Source organism: Zea mays, chromosome 2, assembly GCF_902167145.1.
Source record: "Zea mays cultivar B73 chromosome 2, Zm-B73-REFERENCE-NAM-5.0, whole genome shotgun sequence".
In the NCBI taxonomy this organism is placed as follows: Eukaryota; Viridiplantae; Streptophyta; class Magnoliopsida; order Poales; family Poaceae; genus Zea; species Zea mays.
The window spans coordinates 202,645,213-202,663,433 of NC_050097.1; the positions used below are offsets into that span (position 1 = coordinate 202,645,213).

Below are 18,221 nucleotides of genomic sequence, written 5' to 3' on the forward strand. Positions count from 1 at the left end.
TTTACATACACAAATAGAGTAACCGTCAAGGAAGGGTCAGCCTTGCCTCGGCGAAGCCCGACCCTCCCTCGGGGGCTAGAAGGGGGAACCCCCTCAGCGTCAAAATTTTCCTCGGTAAAAGTCTTTCTGCCAGAACGTCTTTCGTGCTTTTCGACTGCTTCGATAGCGGGGTCCTAAAAACGACAGAGTACACGTAAGCGACAAGGCCGACCGAGCCGAGGGACTCCTACGCCTCAGGGATACGGATACCTCACTCATCACCTTCCGCGATAAGTAACTCATGCTCGGATAAGCGATTCTACTAGCCGAACAAGTCTTAACGCTCGAAAACTTTTCTGCCAGAACGATTTTCGTGCCTTCTCGACTATATCGATAACAGAATTCTACGGGCGAGTAAGAGTACACGTAAGCGGCAAGGCTGACCGAGCCGAGGGACTCCTACGCCTCCGGGATACGATTACCTCACTCATCACCTTCCGCGATAAGTAACTCTCGCTCGGATAAGTGGTTCTGCTATCGACGAACAAGTCCTGATACTCGAAACAAGAGGAAAGGAAACGCAGCTTTACAACACGACAATAATATGTTTGGGCCTCGGTGGTCGCGAAAAACATACGCATACTACAGACAAACTGTTACTGCAGGTTCAGACATCGACAGAGGGAGCAGCAGCACCCTCGGCGTTGTTTCCACCTTCGGCGGAATCTGGCCCGACCTCGGACGACGACACGGGAGGAAGGATCTCCACCTCGAAGGAAGACGTCAGCACCGCGCTTGGGCCATCGCAGGCAGGGTCTCCTCCAGGGTCCCGGCCCGAGCAGACACCTCGACCGACCGCTTCGTAGCCTCAGCCAGTTGTCCCTCGAGGACATCAGCCCGGCTCATGGCCTCGGCAGCGTGACTCCGAAGTTGGTCCCGCTCACGGATGACCTGGCCAGGCTCCAGCCGCCGCTGCTGCGCCTCCTCGGCCATGGAAGCCACGTGCCCCTGGGCCGACGAAGCCTCTTCTCGAGCCGACTCCGCCTCTGTCCACGCTGACACCGCTGCCTCTGGCTCCGGCTCATCGCAGAGCAGCCGAGGGTTCCGTAACTGAGCAAGAGAAGCCCTGAGTGGCAAGGCCGACCGAGCCAAGGGACTCCTACGCCTCCGGGATACGGATACCTCACTCGTCACCTTCCGCGCATGGCAACTCACACTCGGTTAAGCGGTTCAGCCAGCCGACAAGTGAGTCCTAGTGCTCGAAATGAGGGAGAAACACGGCTCCTCCAACAACGAGACGAAGGCAACGCGGGCGCTCCCCATCCGGGGGCTCGGAGGGTGAAAGGGCGCGATGCATGAGGGGAGTGCGAAGGCATGGCTACCGCCTGGGGGATCGATCCCTTTTTAAAGGCGGCTCTCGCCACTCGCATCCTCAAGCGTCACGGGCAAAGTCTTCACCAACGCGCTCCAGGGTCCTCCCCCTACGACACGGGGGCTGGGTCCCACACGTCATGCAAGCTGGCCCGGGACGAAAGAAGCCAAAACCGCCGCATGCGGAGCGTGTAACTGCCCCGCGGTTACAAGCACTCCTCCATCCTCGCCGAAACCAGCAATCGAAAGGGCGGACCGCCATACAGGTGGCATGCAACCGCACCGCGGAGGCGCACCCCTCCGGCTTCGTCGCGTCCAGCATGGAGGCCCAGGCCCACACGTCATGTAACCGGCGCGCCGGTTACTACGTGCGAGAAACTGCACCGCCACTTGCGCCAATACCATGTCTCCTCGACTGCGGAACCGGTGCCGCAACTCGAGGCAACCCTCCGCATGGCCCAACAGTGCCGATCAAGCACATCGATCACGGGTCAGTCTACCGCGGGAGGAGGCACGACGATTGATATGGCCAAAATTGGGCCGGCAGTAATGGCGGCAGCAGGCGAACGGAAGCAGCAGTCAAATCGTCTGCACGCTCACGTCCCTTTCTGGAGCAGCAGGGGAGCCCTCTCCCACGGCGTGAAGACGACCGCCCGTGCTCCGTTCCTCGAACGACTCCTGCACGCGCAACGGCCGCCCCACGAACCACCCATCCCGTCGCATTAACTCCGCGGCAGGGCAAGCGACACCTTTGCCAGGTGAAAGGGAAATAGGATTACACCTTTTTCCTAAATGATTTTGGTGGTTGAATTGGCCAACACAAATTATTGAACTAACTAGTTTGCTCTAGTACATAAGTCTTTACAGGTGCCAAAGGTTCACAACAAACCAATACAAGTCAAAGAATAGGGGTTCAAAACAAAGGAGCCAAGTATACCGAAGTGTCCCCTGGTCTGGCGCACCGGACTGTCCGGTGCGCCACCGGACAATGTCCGGTGCACCAAGGAACTCGACGCCCAACTCTTCACCTTCGGGAATTTTCAGAGGAGCTCCGCTATAATTCACCGGACTGTCCGGTGCACCACCGGACAGTGTCCGGTGCCCCAAGGGAGAGCAACTCTGAACTCGCCAGCTTCGGGAATCCGCTCCGCTATAATTCACCGGACTGTCCGGTGAGTCACCGGACTGTCCGGTGAGTCACCGGACAGTGTCCGATGCACACCGGACTGTCCGGTGTGACAGCGGAGCAACGGCTACTTCGCGCGCAATGGTCGACTGCAACGCATTAAATGCGCGCCTGCGCGCGCAGAGGAGCAGAGCACGCGCGGGTGGCACACCGGACAGCCTACAGGGCCTGTCCGGTGCACCACCGGACAGCCAGGCGGGCCCACAAGTCAGAGCTCCAACGGTCGGAACCCAACGGCCAGGTGACGTGGCTGGCGCACCGGACAGTGTCCGGTGGCGCACCGGACTGTCCGGTGCGCCCGTCGACAGAAGCCTCCACCAACGGTCAAGTTTGGTGGTTGGGGCTATAAATACCCCAACCACCCCCACATTCAAGTCATCCAAGTTTTCCACTCTTCTACACCTTACAAGAGCTAGCATTCAATACAAGACACACCAAAGAGATCAAATCCTCTCCCAACTCCACACAAAGCTTTAGTGATTAGAGAGAGTGATTTGTCGTGTTCATTTTAGCTCTTGTGCTTGGATTGCTTCTTTCTCATTCTTTCTGGTGATCAAAACTCAATTGTAACCGAGGCAAGAGACACCAATTGTGTGGTGGTCCTTGCGGGGAAGTTTGGTTCCCGTTTGATTGAGAAGAGAAGCTCACTCGGTCCGAGGGACCGTTTGAGAGAGGCAAAGGGTTGAAAGAGACCCGGTCTTTGTGACCACCTCAACGGGGAGTAGGTTTGCGAGAACCGAACCTCGGTAAAACAAATCCTTGTGTCTCATTTCTTATTCGCTTACGATTTGTTTTTGTGCCCTCTCTCGGACTCGCATTTATTTCTAACGCTAACCCGGCTTGTAGTTGTGCTTAAGTTGTTAAATTTCAGATTCGCCCTATTCACCCCCCCTCTAGGCGACTTTCAATTGGTATCAAAGCCTGGTACTTCATTAGAGCCTAACCGCTCGAAGTGATGTCAGGAGATCACTCCAAGAAAGAGATGGGGACCGGCGAGAAGCCCATTACAAGCCACGCGAAGGCTCCATCGGGAGAGTCCTACAACAAAGGGAAGGGGAAGGAAAAGGAATCCCCTTCACACAAGTTGCGTCGGAGCGATGACAAGAAGAAGAAGATGAGGAAGGTGGTCTACTACGAGACCGACTCCTCGTCGCCATCCACCTCCGGCTCTGACACGCCGTCCATCACTTCTAAGCGCCATGAGCGCAAGAAGTTTAGTAAGATCCCCCTACCCTATCCTCGCATTCCTAAACATACGCCATTACTTTCCGTCCCATTGGGCAAACCACCAACGTTTGATGGTGAAGATTATGCTAGGTGGAGTGATATGATGCGTTATCACCTAACTTCACTCCACAAAAGTATATGGGATATTGTTGAGTTTGGTGTACAGGTACCATCCGTAGGGGATGAAGACTATGATGAGGACGAAGTAGCCCAAATTGTGCACTTCAACTCCCAAGCCACCACTATACTCCTTGCCTCTCTAAGTCGAGAGGAGTATAATAAGGTACAAGGGTTGAAGAGTGCAAAGGAGATTTGGGACGTGCTAAAGACCGCGCACGAAGGAGACGAGGTGACCAAGATCACCAAGCGGGAAACGATCGAGGGGGAGCTCGGTCGCTTCCAACTTCGCCAAGGGGAGGAGCCACAAGACATGTACAACCGGCTCAAAACCTTGGTGAACCAAGTGCGCAACCTCGGGAGCAAAAAGTGGGATGACAACGAGATGGTTAAGGTTATTCTAAGATCACTTGTTTTCCTTAACCCTACTCAAGTTCAATTAATTCGTGGTAATCCTAGATATACACTAATGACTCCCGAGGAAGTAATAGGGAATTTTGTGAGCTTTGAGCTAATGATTAAAGGCTCAAAGATAATCAATGAGCTTGATGGCCCCTCCACGTCCGAAGCACAACCGACCGCATTCAAGGCGACGGAGGAGAAGAAAGAGGAGTCTGCATCAAGTAGACAACCCATTGATGCCTCCAAGCTCGACAAATGAGGAGATGGCGCTCATCATCAAGAGCTTCCGCCAAATCCTCAAGCAAAGGAGGGGGAAGGACTACAAATCCCGCTCCAAGAAAGTTTGCTACAAGTGTGGTAAGCCCGGTCACTTTATTGCAAAATGTCCATTATCAAGTGACAGTGACAGGGACAACGACAAGAAGGGCAAGAGGAGAGAAAAGAAGAGATATTACAAGAAGAGAAGCGGGGATGCCCATGTATGTCGCGAGTGGGGCTCCGATGAGAGCTCCTCCGACTCTTCCTCCAACGAGGACGCCGCCAACATCGCCATCAACAAGGGTCTCCTCTTCCCCAACGTCGGCCACAAGTGCCTCATGGCAAAGGACGGTAAAAGGAAGAAGGTAAAATCAAGATCCTCCACGAAATACGAAACCTCTAGTGATGAGGATAATTGTATTGATGAGGAGGATAACTTGCGCACCCTTTTTGTCAACCTAAACATGCAACAAAAAGAAAAATTAAATGAATTAATTAGTGCTATTCATGAGAAGGATGATCTCTTGGACTCCCAAGAGGACTTCCTTATTAAAGAAAACAAGAAGCATGTTAAGGTTAAAAATGCTTACGCTCTAGAAGTAGAAAAATGTGAAAAACTATCTAATGAGTTAAGCACTTGCCATGACACTATTACCAACCTTAGAAATAAGAATGCAAATTTATTTGCTAAGGTTGATTCAAATGTTTGTGATGTTTCAATTCCCAATCTTAGAAATGATAATGTTGATTTGCTTACTAAGATTGAAGAATTAAACATCTCTCTTGCTAGCCTTAGAAATGAAAATGAAAAATTGATTGCTAAGGCTAAAGATTTTGATGTTTGCAATGTTACTATTTCTAACCTTAGAAGTGAAAATGATATATTGCATGCTAAGGTTGTAGAATTAAAATCTTGCAAACCCTCTACATCTACCATTGAGCGTACTTCCATTTGCACTAGATGTAGAGACATTAATGTTGATGCTATCCATGACCATCTAGCTTTAATTAAGAAACAAAACGATCACACAGCTCAACTTAATGCTAAAATCAATGAGCATGACTTAGAAAACAAAAAGTTTAAATTTGCTAGAAGCATGCTCTATAGTGGGAGACGCCCAGACATCAAGGATGGCATTGGCTTCCAAAAGGGAGACAATGTCAAACTTAATGCCCCTCCTAAGAGATTGTCCAACTTTGTAAAGGGCAAGGCTCCCATGCCTCAGGATAACGAGGGTTACATATTGTACCCTGCCGGTTATCCCGAGAGCAAAATTAGGAGAATTCATTTTAGGAAGTCTCACTCTGGCCCTAATCATGCTTTTATATATAAGGGTGAGACATCTAGTTCTAGGCAATCAACCCATGCAAAATTGTCTAAGAAGAAAACTCCTACGACATCAAATGATTCTAACATTTCATTTAAGACCTTTGATGTCTCTTATGTTTTAACTAACAAATCCGGCAAGGTAGTTGCCAAATATGTTGAGGGCAAGCACAAGGGGTCAAAGCCTTGTGTTTGGGTACCCAAAGTTCTTGTGTCTAATGTTAAAGGACCCAAAACCATTTGGGTACCTAAAATCAAGAACTAAACTTGTTTTGTAGGTTTATGCATCCGGGGGCTCAAGTTGGATCATCGATAGCGGGTGCACAAACCACATGACAGGGGAGAAGAAGATGTTCTCCTCCTACGAGAAAACCCAAGATCCCCAACGAGCTATCACATTCGGGGATGGAAACCAAGGTTTGGTCAAAGGATTGGGTAAAATTGCTATATCACCTGACCATTCCATTTCCAATGTTTTTCTTGTAGACTCTTTAGATTACAATTTGCTTTCCGTATCTCAATTATACAAAATGGGCTACAACTGTCTTTTCACAAATGTAGGTGTTACTGTCTTTAGAAGAAGTGATGATTCAATGGCATTTAAGGGAGTGTTAGAGGGTCAGCTATACTTAGTAGATTTTGATAGAGCTAAACTCGACACTTGCTTAATTGCTAAGACTAACATGGGTTGGCTCTGGCACCGCCGACTAGCACATGTTGGAATGAAGAATCTTCACAAACTTCTAAAGGGAGAACACATTTTAGGACTAACAAATGTTCATTTTGAGAAAGACAGGATTTGTAGCGCATGTCAGGCAGGGAAGCAAGTTGGTGTTCATCATCCACACAAGAACATCATGACGACTGACAGGCCACTCGAGCTCCTACACATGGACCTATTCGGCCCGATAGCTTACATAAGCATCGGCGGGAGTAAGTATTGTCTAGTTATTATGGATGATTATTCTCGCTTCACTTGGGTGTTCTTTTTGCAGGAAAAATCTCATACCCAAGAGACCTTAAAAGGATTCTTGAGACGGGCTCAAAATGAGTTCGGCTTAAGCATCAAGAAAATTAGAAGCGACAACGGGACGGAGTTCAAGAACTCTCAAATTGAAGGCTTCCTTGAGGAGGGCATCAAGCATGAGTTCTCTTCTCCCTACACCCCACAACAAAATGGTGTAGTGGAGAGGAAGAATAGAACTCTATTGGACATGGCAAGAACCATGCTTGATGAATACAAGACTTCGGATCGGTTTTGGGCCGAGGCGGTCAACACCGCTTGCTACGCCATCAACCGGTTATATCTACACCGAATTCTCAAGAAGACATCATACGAACTCCTAACCGGTAAAAAGCCTAATATTTCATATTTTAGAGTCTTTGGTAGCAAATGCTTTATTCTTGTTAAAAGAGGTAGAAAATCTAAATTTGCTCCTAAGACAGTAGAAGGCTTTTTACTAGGATATGATTCAAACACAAAGGCATATAGAGTCTTTAACAAGTCCTCTGGACAAGTTGAAGTTTCTTGTGACGTTGTGTTTGATGAGACTAACGGCTCTCAAGTAGAGCAAGTTGATCTTGATGAGATAGGTAATGAAGAGGCTCCGTGCATAGCGCTAAGGAACATGTCCATTGGGGATGTGTGTCCTAAGAAATCCGAAGAGCCTCCAAATGCATAAGATCAACCATCCTCCTCCACGCAAGCATCTCCACCAACTCAAAATGAGGATGAGGCTCAAATTGATGAAGGAGAAGATCAAAAGGATGAGCCACCTCAAGATGACGGCAATGATCAAGGGGGAGATGCAAATGATCAAGACAAGGAGGATGAGGAACCAATACCGCCACACCCAAGAGTCCACCAAGCAATCCAACGAGATCACCCCGTCGACACCATCCTCGGCGACATTCATAAGGGGGTAACCACTAGATCTCGTGTTGCACATTTTTGTGATCATTACTCTTTTGTTTCCTCTATTGAGCCACACAGGGTAGAGGAAGCACTACAAGATTCGGATTGGGTGGTGGCGATGCAAGAGGAGCTCAACAACTTCACTAGGAATGAAGTATGACATTTAGTTCCACGTCCTAACCAAAATGTTGTAGGAACCAAGTGGGTCTTCCGCAACAAGCAAGATGAGCATGGTGTGGTGACAAGGAACAAAGCTCGACTTGTGGCCAAAGGATACTCCCAAGTCGAAGGTTTGGATTTCGGTGAAACCTATGCACTCGTAGCTAGGCTTGAGTCAATTCGTATATTATTGGCCTATGCTACTTACCATGGCTTCAAGCTTTACCAAATGGACGTGAAAAGTGCCTTCCTCAACGGACCAATCAAGGAAGAGGTCTATGTTGAGCAACCTCCTGGCTTTCAAGATAGTGAGTATCCTAATCATGTATATAAACTCTCTAAGGCGCTTTATGGGCTCAAGCAAGCCCCAAGAGCATGGTATGAATGCCTAAGAGATTTTCTTATCACTAATGGATTCAAAGTCGGAAAGGCCGATCCTACTCTCTTCACTAAAACTCTTAACAATGATTTGTTTGTATGCCAAATTTATGTTGATGATATTATATTTGGGTCTACTAATGAATCTACATGTGAGGAATTTAGTAGGATCATGACACAAAAATTCGAGATGTCAATCATGAGGGAGTTGAAGTACTTCTTAGGATTTCAAGTGAAGCAACTCCAAGAGGGCACCTTCATTAGCCAAACGAAGTATATTCAAGACATTCTAAACAAGTTTGGGATGAAGGATGCCAAGCCCATCAAGACACCCATGGGAACCAATGGGCATCTCGACCTCGACACGGAAGGTAAATCCGTCGATCAAAAGGTACACCGGTCGATGATAGGCTCTTTACTCTATTTATGTGCATCTCGACCGGACATTATGCTTTCCGTATGCATGTGTGCAAGATTCCAAGCCGACCCTAAGGAAGCTCACCTTACGGTCGTAAAACGAATCTTGAGATATTTGGCTCATACTCCTAAGTTTGGGCTTTGGTACCCTCGGGGATCCACATTTGATTTAATTGGTTATTCGGATGCCGATTGGGCGGGGTGTAAAATTAATAGAAAGAGCACATCGGGGACTTGCCAGTTCTTGGGAAGGTCCTTGGTGTCTTGGGCTTCAAAGAAGCAAAATTCCGTAGCTCTTTCTACCAACGAAGCCGAGTATATTGCCGCAGGCCAATGTTGCACGCAATTGCTTTGGATGAGGCAAACTATTAGGGACTACGATTACAAATTAACCAAAGTTCCTCTTCTATGTGATAATGAGAGTGCAATCCGCATGGCAGATAATCCCGTTGAGCATAGCCGCACTAAACACAAAGCTATTCGGTATCATTTTCTAAGGGATCACCAACAAAAGGGAGATATCGAGATTGCATATATTAACACTAAAGATCAATTAGCCGATATCTTTACCAAGCCACTAGATGAACAAACCTTTAACAAACTTAGGCATGAGCTAAATATTCTTGATTCTAGGAATTTCTTTTGATGTTTTACACACATAGCTCATTAATATACCATTGATCATGTCTCTTTTATATGCTATGACTAATGCGTTTTCAAGTAAATTTCAAACCAAGTCATAGGTGTATTGAAAGGGAATGGGAGTCTTCGGCGAAGACAAAGGCTTCCACTCCACTCCATAACTCATCCTTCACCGGCGCTCCGAGCAACTCTTCGTCTTTGGTATAATCTTCACTCATATGTTCTTTACCAAAGGCGGAGAAAGTAGTTTAAGAGGGCTTATATTTCACTCAAAGTATCCGTTTTTGGCGATTCATGCCAAAGGGGGAGAAAGTATTAGCCCAAAGCAAAAGGACCGCACCACCACCAATTTCAAAAAATTTAGTCTTTCAATTTGGTTTTAAAGAAGTATTTTCAAATTGGTATATCCTATTCAAAATTAACATCAAAACCCTCTTGAACACTAAGAGGAGGATTTCATTAAGGGGGAGTTTTGTCTAGTCAAAGGAAAAGCATTTGAAACAGGGGGAGAAAATTTCAAATCAAGTAAATGCTTCTCAAATTTCTTATTCATTTACCTTTGACTATTTGCAAAAGACTTTGAAAAGAATTTCCAAAACATTTGCAAAAACAAAACATGTGGTGCAAGAGTGGTCCAAAATGTTAAATAAGAAAGAAAATCAATCCTTGCATATCCTATGAGAATATTGGTTTCAATTCTAAGTAACCTTTGCACTTACAAATATGCAAACTAGTTCAATTCTGCACTTTTATATTTGCTTTGGTTTGTGTTGGCATCAATCACCAAAAAGGGGGAGATTGAAAGGGAAATAGGCTTACACCTTTTTCCTAAATGATTTTGGTGGTTGAATTGGCCAACACAAATTATTGAACTAACTAGTTTGCTCTAGTCCATAAGTCTTTACAGGTGCCAAAGGTTCACAACAAACCAATACAAGTCAAAGAATAGGGGTTCAAAAACAAAGGAGCCAAGTATACCGAAGTGTCCCCTGGTCTGGCGCACCGGACAGTGTCCGGTGCACCAAGGAACTCAACGCCCAACTCTTCACCTTCGGGAATTTTCAGAGGAGCTCCGCTATAATTCACCGGACTGTCCAGTGCACCACCAGACAGTGTCCGGTGCCCCAAGGGAGAGCAACTCTGAACTCGCCAGCTTCGGGAATCCGCTCCGCTATAATTCACCGGACAGTGTCCGGTGCACACCGGACTGTCCGGTGTGACAGCGGAGCAACGACTACTTTGCGTGCAACGGTCGACTGCAACGCATTAAATGCGCGCCTACGCGCGCTGAGGAGCAGAGCACGCGCGGATGGCACACCGGACAGCCTACAGGGCCTGTCCGGTGCACCACCGGACAGCCAGGCGGGCCCACAAGTCAGAGCTCCAACAGTCAGAACCCAACGGCCAGGTGACGTGGCTAGCGCACCAGACAGTGTCCGGTGGCGCACCGGACTGTCCGGTGCGCCCGTCGACAGAAGCCTCCACCAACGGTCAAGTTTGGTGGTTGGGGCTATAAATACCCCAACCACCCCCACATTCAAGTCATCCAAGTTTTCCACTCTTCTACACCTTACAAGAGCTAGCATTCAATACAAGACACACCAAAGAGATCAAATCCTCTCCCAACTCCACACAAAGCTTTAGTGATTAGAGAGAGTGATTTGTCGTGTTCATTTTAGCTCTTGCGCTTGGATTGCTTCTTTCTCATTCTTTCTTGTGATCAAAACTCAATTGTAACCGAGGCAAGAGACACCAATTGTGTGGTGGTCCTTGCGGGGAAGTTTGGTTCCCGTTTGATTGAGAAGAGAAGCTCACTCGGTCCGAGGGACCGTTTGAGAGAGGGAAAGGGTTGAAAGAGACCCGGTCTTTGTGACCACCTCAACGGGGAGTAGGTTTGTGAGAACCGAACCTCGGTAAAACAAATCCTTGTGTCTCATTTCTTATTCGCTTACGATTTGTTTTTGCGCCCTCTCTCGGACTCGCATTTATTTCTAACGCTAACCCGGCTTGTAGTTGTGCTTAAGTTGTTAAATTTCAGATTCGCCCTATTCACCCCCCTCTAGGCGACTTTCAGCAGGCGAAGCGGGCGTCGTTTCACCTCCGCCGTGATGATCGCGTAAAAAAAGGTGCGCCACACCGTTTAAATTCATATCCTTTTCCTCTTCCCCTTCCTCTCTCTTGCTACAGAGACCGGGAAATGGGATATTTCGAAAGGGATCCTTCTCCGCGAAGGAAGCGGGCCCCGAGCCCTCCTACTGATCAGGGGTTCGAAGGCTGGCCCCTCGGAAGGGTTCAACAGCCGCCCTAGAGCACTCGGGCTTCAGGCTCATTACTGATGATCAGGGGTTCGAAGGCTGGCCCCTCGGAAGGGTTCGACAGCCGCCTCAGAGCACTCGGGCTCCGCGCCCACTACTGATCAGGGGTTCGAAGGCTGGCCCCTCGGAAGGGTTCGACAGTCGCCCCAGAGCACGCAGAGCGAGGGATGACTCTAGGTACGTCCGATACATGGCCAAGGCTCGGGCTATGCTCCCGAGGTACCCCAGGACATTTCTGAGACCAGCAGGAGCGATTTTGTAACAGAATCCCATCAAAGGGAGGCATCGAGCCCTTGGACCCTATCGAATGGGATCGGGTCCGGCAAATCACCTGCAGGTACTTTTGGAGCGCGCCTCTGGGCCACTAGCCGACCCTTATCGAATGGGGCACGGGCGTCCACTCGGATCACCCGTTAGCAACTCACTGGAGACACCATGTTCGGCGCCCTCCGAGGGCAACATGACGCGTTCCCCCCCTTCCTCCTTGCGGAAAGGCGACGAAGGGGCGTATGATAAAAGTCGAGACAGTCCTTGATCGTCCTCTCGCTCCGTGCAGAGGCTCGGGGGCTGCTCTCGCAAACCCAGCTACGGCCAAACCGTTGACAGCGTCAACAAACCAGCCTGAGAACTCGGAACCTGACCATGCACCCGGGCTACGATCAGGCCGCATGAGGGAACAACCAGACCGACCGAGGCATCACGAAAGGCATTAAGACCTCAGAGGAGTCAAACCACTCCTCCGAGGCCTCCGGGGCTACACCCGGCGGGTGCGCTCGCGCGCACCCACCGGAACAAAGTGTAACCGAGAAAGGCCGGCCCCCTTGCAAAAAATTGCGGCAAAGCCTCCAAGCGAGTACCAACACTCCCTTTGAGGCTCAGGGCTACTGTTGGGTACCGTAATTAGGGGTACCCCCAACACTCCTAAACTCGGCTGGTAACCACCATCAGCGCAAGCTACAGAGACTGATGGGCGCAATTCAGGTCAAGGCTTCGTCTGCTCAAGGGACGCGATCCTGCCTCGCCCGAGCCTAGCCTCGGGCGGGAACAGTAGTACCAGGCAAATTCATGCCTCGCCCGAGGGCCTCCTCAAGCAACGGGCGCACCCTCGACTCGCCCGAAGCCCAGCTCAGGCAGGCTTTGTTGTGAAGCAACCCTAGCCAAATAGCCTCACCAACCGACCGTATCGCAGGCGCATTCAATGCGAGGATCGCCTGACACCTTATCCTGACACGCGTGCCTCAGTCGGCAAGGTCGAAGTGACCGCAGTCACTTCGCCCTCCCACTAACTGACCTGACAGGAAGACAGCGCCGCTCGCCCCTCTCCGAATGTTGTGCCACCCGCCAGGGTGAGGCTGACAATAGCTAAGATCAGCCTCAGGCGCAATAGGAAGCTCCGCCTCGCCCGACCTTGGGCCTCAGCCTCAGGAGGAGGTCTTCGCCTTTCCCGACCCCAGGGCTCGGCCCCTGCCTCGGCCTCGGAAGGTGGTCTCCGCCTCGCCCGACCCCAGGGGCCGGCCTCAACCTCGACCTCGGAAGGTGGTCTCCGTCTCGCCTGACCCCAGGGCTCGGCCTCAACCTCGACCTCGGAAGGTGGTCTCCGCCTCGCCCGACCCCGGCCTCGACCTCAGGAGGAGTCTCCGCCTCGCCCGACCTTGGGCTCGGACCGACCACGCCACAGGGGGTACATCATTGCCCTACCCCTAGCTAGCTCAGGCTACGGGGGAACAAGACCGGCGTCCCATCCAGGCTCGCCCCGGTAACAAGTAATGATGGCTCCCCGCGTGCGTCCATGACGACGACGGTTCTCAGCCCCCTACGGAAGCAAGGAGACGTCAGCAAGGTCCTAGCAGCCCCGACAACTGTGCTTCTACAGGGCTCAAGCGCTCCTCTGACGGCCACGACACCGCGTGCATAGGGCTCCAGCACCTCTCCGACAGCCACGTTGGCATGTACACAGGGTTCTGGCACCGCTCTGCCGGACACGTTAGCACATAGCTACACCCCCATTGTACACCTGGACCTTCTCCTTGCATCTATAAAAGAAAGGTCCAGGGCCCTCATGCGGGGGGGGGTCGTCGCGCGGGAGGACGGGCTGACGAACCGACTCTCCCTCGCGAGCGCTTGTAACCCCTACTGCAAGCGCATCCCCCCTTGGCGCAGGATAACACGAGCCACGTTCCCCCCCCCTTGTGTTCCATCTCGCGCCAACCCATCTGGGCTGGGGCACACATCGACAATTTTACTCGTCGGTCCAGGGACCCCCCGGGGTCGAAACGCCGACAATGTTGGTAACTGTGAACTTTGATTGTGCCACCATAGCACGTCCATGGACCGGGGGAGTGAACCGGATACAGTCACCTCTCCAGCTAGGGCTGGGCCAAAAACCCGTAAACCGAAATCCAAATCTGGAATACCCGAACCCGAACCCAAAATACCTGAAACCCGAATTTTGTTCGGGAATTTCGGATAGCAACTTGCCAAACCCGAATTTATTTCAGGTAATTCGGGTACCACAATCGGGTACCCGAATTACCTGAACTTTCATGTGTCATGTACTCATGTCATGCTTAATTATTAATTTGTACATATATAATTATGTGTAAGTGTGCATAACTTGTGATTGTAGATTGCTTGTGTTTTATATATCCACGTATATCATTATTCAAACTATATTTTTATACTAATTTAGTAGGGTGTGTGTTTTTATGAAGTCAACACAACAGTTCGGGTAGTTCGGGACTACCCAAAGTCGAACCGAAATTCTGGGTACCCGAATTTTTAGGTATTGTAAAACTCGTTGTAATTTCGGGTATCAATTCTCAAAACCCGAAATCTTAAATACCCAAATTATCCGATCCGAAATTTTCGGGTAACCCAAACGACCACCCCTCCGGCCATCGATTGGACTGAAGGAGCTGTAGCTAGGAAGAGGGGACTGAAGGAGCAGTAGTAGCAGTGTGCTCTGACGTGCAAATACTGTGTTTTGACGGCTGAGATAAAAGGGTAGAGGTGAGGTGGGAGGGTTTAAGTGAGAATTTTGCATCTACTGTGTTTTGACGGCTGAGATTGCATTTTTAACGATATGTCCCCTTCCCAAACTACCTGAACAAGACAAGACGGGTGCCAGACAAATTCAGCAAACAAGCAAAAGGCACGACCACCACCGCCGGCCGGGAAGCAAGCTCAAACCCTAATCGCCGTCCGCCGGCGACGCCAGCACGATGGCCCGCTACGACCGCGCCATCACCGTTTTCTCCCCCGACGGCCACCTCTTCCAGGTGGAGTACGCTCTCGAGGCCGTCCGCAAGGGCAACGCCGCCGTGGGCGTCCGCGGCACGGACACCGTCGTCCTCGGCGTCGAGAAGAAGTCCACACCCAAGCTCCAGGACTCCAGGTAGCAAACCCCTCCGTCCCTCCTTTCTATCCTCCGACCAGATCTCGCGATCCTCGCCTCAAACTACTATCTCTGACCCGAGTTTCCGTCTCCCTAGGTCCGTGCGCAAGATCGCGTGCCTAGACACTCACATAGCTCTGGCGTGCGCGGGGCTGAAGGCGGACGCGCGCGTGCTCATCAACCGCGCGCGGGTCGAGTGCCAGAGCCACCGACTCACCGTCGAGGACCCCGTCACCGTCGAGTACATCACCCGCTACATCGCTGGGCTGCAGCAGAAGTATACGCAGAGTGGTGGAGTCCGCCCCTTCGGCCTTTCCACCCTCATTGTCGGCTTCGACCCCTACACCGACAAGCCAGCGCTGTACCAGACCGATCCATCCGGTACCTTCTCTGCTTGGAAGGCCAATGCCACGGGAAGGAACTCCAACTCTATGCGTGAGTTCCTGGAGAAGAACTACAAGGAGACCTCCGGCAAGGAGACCATCAAACTTGCTATCCGTGCACTTCTAGAGGTATATCGTAATTCATAAATAAATGCACTTTTTAATTTCCTGCAATTTATGCAACATGCTATGAACCTAATGCAGTCTAGGTTTTGCTGATATTTTGGTTTGTGTCAAGTGTTTATGTTCTTTCTGTTTAAGGAACACAATATAACAGTTGTAGTCTTGTAGAGCATGATTAACATGATCAGGGATAACCAAATGTGTTACTTTTCTCTGCCTATAAGACTAGATTAAACCAAACAAGTTTTCATGGCAACAATAATCTGGATATCCATCTTTGATCACCGCCTATCAGATCATATAGTTTCCACCTTAATTATGTCTTGTGCAGTTGTGCTAGCAATCCTGGCAAGCTCTTGGAGCAATAGTTTATCAAACGATAAATCTATTCCTTACTTGAGTTGTCTATTGAGCATGAGTTGCTTGACTCATCTCCTGGATTTGTCATTCTAGACATTGACTTTGCTTCAGGTATTTTTATACACGGGCAATAAGATATTATCTTTAAGTAACGGCAGGTTTACATTTTTAAAAAAAAATGTAGTCGTCTTCCCTGCAGATTATGTTTACATTGAATAATACAAAGCAAACTTAACACTCTATAATCATATCCAGTAGTATCTTCTTTGGAAAGCTAGGTAAAAACATGAAAGAACTGAATAATGTTGCACCAGATTTTTCATCTGTGCAGATCACTGTTTTAAAGGTGTCACCTAGGCGTCCAGGCGGTGGTCCAACGCCTAGGCGCCTACCTTGCCTAGGCGTCCAGGTGGCGGTCCAACGCCTTGTCTTGCCATACCGCTTTAAAAACCATGGTGCAGATGTGCTTAAGATATTTCATATCTGCCTAAGATGTTTGATAAATGTTCACCGCAACTGCAGAGCTACGGACTTCCTTTGTGCCAGCTTGTTTTGGTCCTACTCACCATCTTTTGCAAATTAGATACCATGATGTTCGATATAATTAGCATTGGGTGCATACTAAGGTGATTTTAGCCTCTCCCTGATATCTACCTGGCCTCTGGGAGCAGTTTAGCACCCCCCCCCCCCTGATATCTGTCTTGACCCTATCAACAAATTCAGTCCCCTCTCTTGTGAAAGATTTCTTCTCATTGTTCTCAATCTACTTCACTCTTTTGACAGTTAAAAGTAAGCTTAATTAGAACTACCATTCTAGATTTTATTGAGAAAGCTAGGAAATTCACCTTGTTTAGGCAAAGGATGAGTTGTTACTAAATTGGTCCGCTCCACTCCATGCATGGTAATGAAATCCTCATTCAAGACCTATTCCAAAATACTAAAATATGAACTATAATTTTGCGCCATTCAACATGGTAGGGTAGTGTGGGGGACATGAAATCTCCAGAGGCTGTCAATAGGTTTGTTTAAAAATGTTTTCAGTGTGCTAGGACAGGGGGAGCATAGCTGTGCATCATCAGCTTGTGCAAACGAAGCTTGATAAACATAGTCAAGTGCTCTTATGCATATGAAGTTATGGGTTGAACTGTGTAATAATGATAGTGTCTCCACCAGGCCAATAAATTATAGCTCATGATGGTTGGTTCCTGTGTTCTATGATTAGAACATTTTGAAATTCCTACTCTTTAGTGGGATGGTATATATGGGCTGTTTGGTTTCGAGCGCCAGGCAAGTTTGGCCACGAGGCAGCGTTCCCAGGCGTTCGATTTTGAGCGCCTGGGGCTGGGATCCGTTGCCTGGCAGACAACTGCCTGGGAGGGCACAAACCAAACGAGCCCATACTGCCTGCACCAATTTTTTGAATACAAGTGTTCCTTTGCGGTGGGAGCTTGTTGATCTTTCTTCAAAAATTTCTTAATATTTCTCTTGTGTTTATGCCGCTGCCTGTTTATTTAGTTCATTTCTTCAAGTTCCGGAATATTGACAAACTGACAATCCTGTTAGGTTGTTGAAAGTGGTGGGAAGAACATCGAGGTTGCAGTGATGACAAAGAAGGACGGTCTCCGGGAACTCGAGGAGTCTGAGATTGATGAGTACGTTGCCGAGATCGAGGCAGAGAAGGCTGCAGCTGAGGCTGCAAAGAAGGGTGCCCCGAAGAACGCCTAATTTCCCGTCTTGTGCTATGGCTCCCTTCAACACTGTGTGTGTCCCGTTTTTATGTTCCATAGCACCATCTTAACTGTTCTAGAAGGATGCTAGATCTTTAGGTGAAACTACGCTTATATGCCTGTGGGTTAAATGGTGTACAATGAGCTCGTCTACATGCCTTCGTCGGAGGTTTTCAGTTTCGTGTATTCTGTCATCTGGACAGCGACAGTTCAAATATTGATTTTACCTGATTCCTTGTCATGACTCATGGCTTCTCTGGGCCTTGGAATTTTTGCAGCCCGAGAATGTTGATTTAGTTTCGCTGTACATCTTCAGCGGTGCTGTGGTACCACCACGGTATCACTTGGAGCCGGTTTTATCTGGCTGAGTCTTACGCATCCGGCACTTACATATATTAAACAGGATGGATGACACCGTGGACCTCATTACGGTTGATGATAATCTCAGATGATAACGATGGTGCTTTCACGGTAATTGTCACCCTCCCTGCCTGACGATATTTTCATCTCAGGCGATAATTCTGCTGGCTGCTGCTTTCTA

The 18,221-nt window shown here is 49.2% G+C and overlaps 1 protein-coding gene across 1 annotated transcript; it reads left to right on the forward strand.

Annotated features, from left to right (window-relative positions):
• Positions 1-14,866: 14,866 nt before the first annotated feature.
• On the forward strand, positions 14,867-17,914 carry LOC100037815 (Proteasome subunit alpha type). Its single transcript, NM_001112515.1, has 3 exons — positions 14,867-15,087; positions 15,185-15,599; positions 17,517-17,914. The coding sequence occupies exons 1-3, from the start codon at positions 14,915-14,917 to the stop codon at positions 17,676-17,678; spliced, it is 750 nt and encodes a 249-aa protein (NP_001105985.1). The 5' UTR covers positions 14,867-14,914; the 3' UTR covers positions 17,679-17,914.
• The last annotated feature ends 307 nt before the right edge of the window (positions 17,915-18,221 follow it).

Excerpts from the sequence above, each read along its gene's own strand:
- LOC100037815 (NM_001112515.1), top strand. The coding sequence starts at position 14,915 with ATGGCCCGCTACGACCGCGCCATCACCGTTTTCTCCCCCGACGGCCAC. Across the intron at positions 15,088-15,184 it reads CCCAAGCTCCAGGACTCCAG|GTCCGTGCGCAAGATCGCGT; the intron begins GTAGCAAACCCC and ends CCGTCTCCCTAG. Across the intron at positions 15,600-17,516 it reads CTATCCGTGCACTTCTAGAG|GTTGTTGAAAGTGGTGGGAA; the intron begins GTATATCGTAAT and ends CAATCCTGTTAG.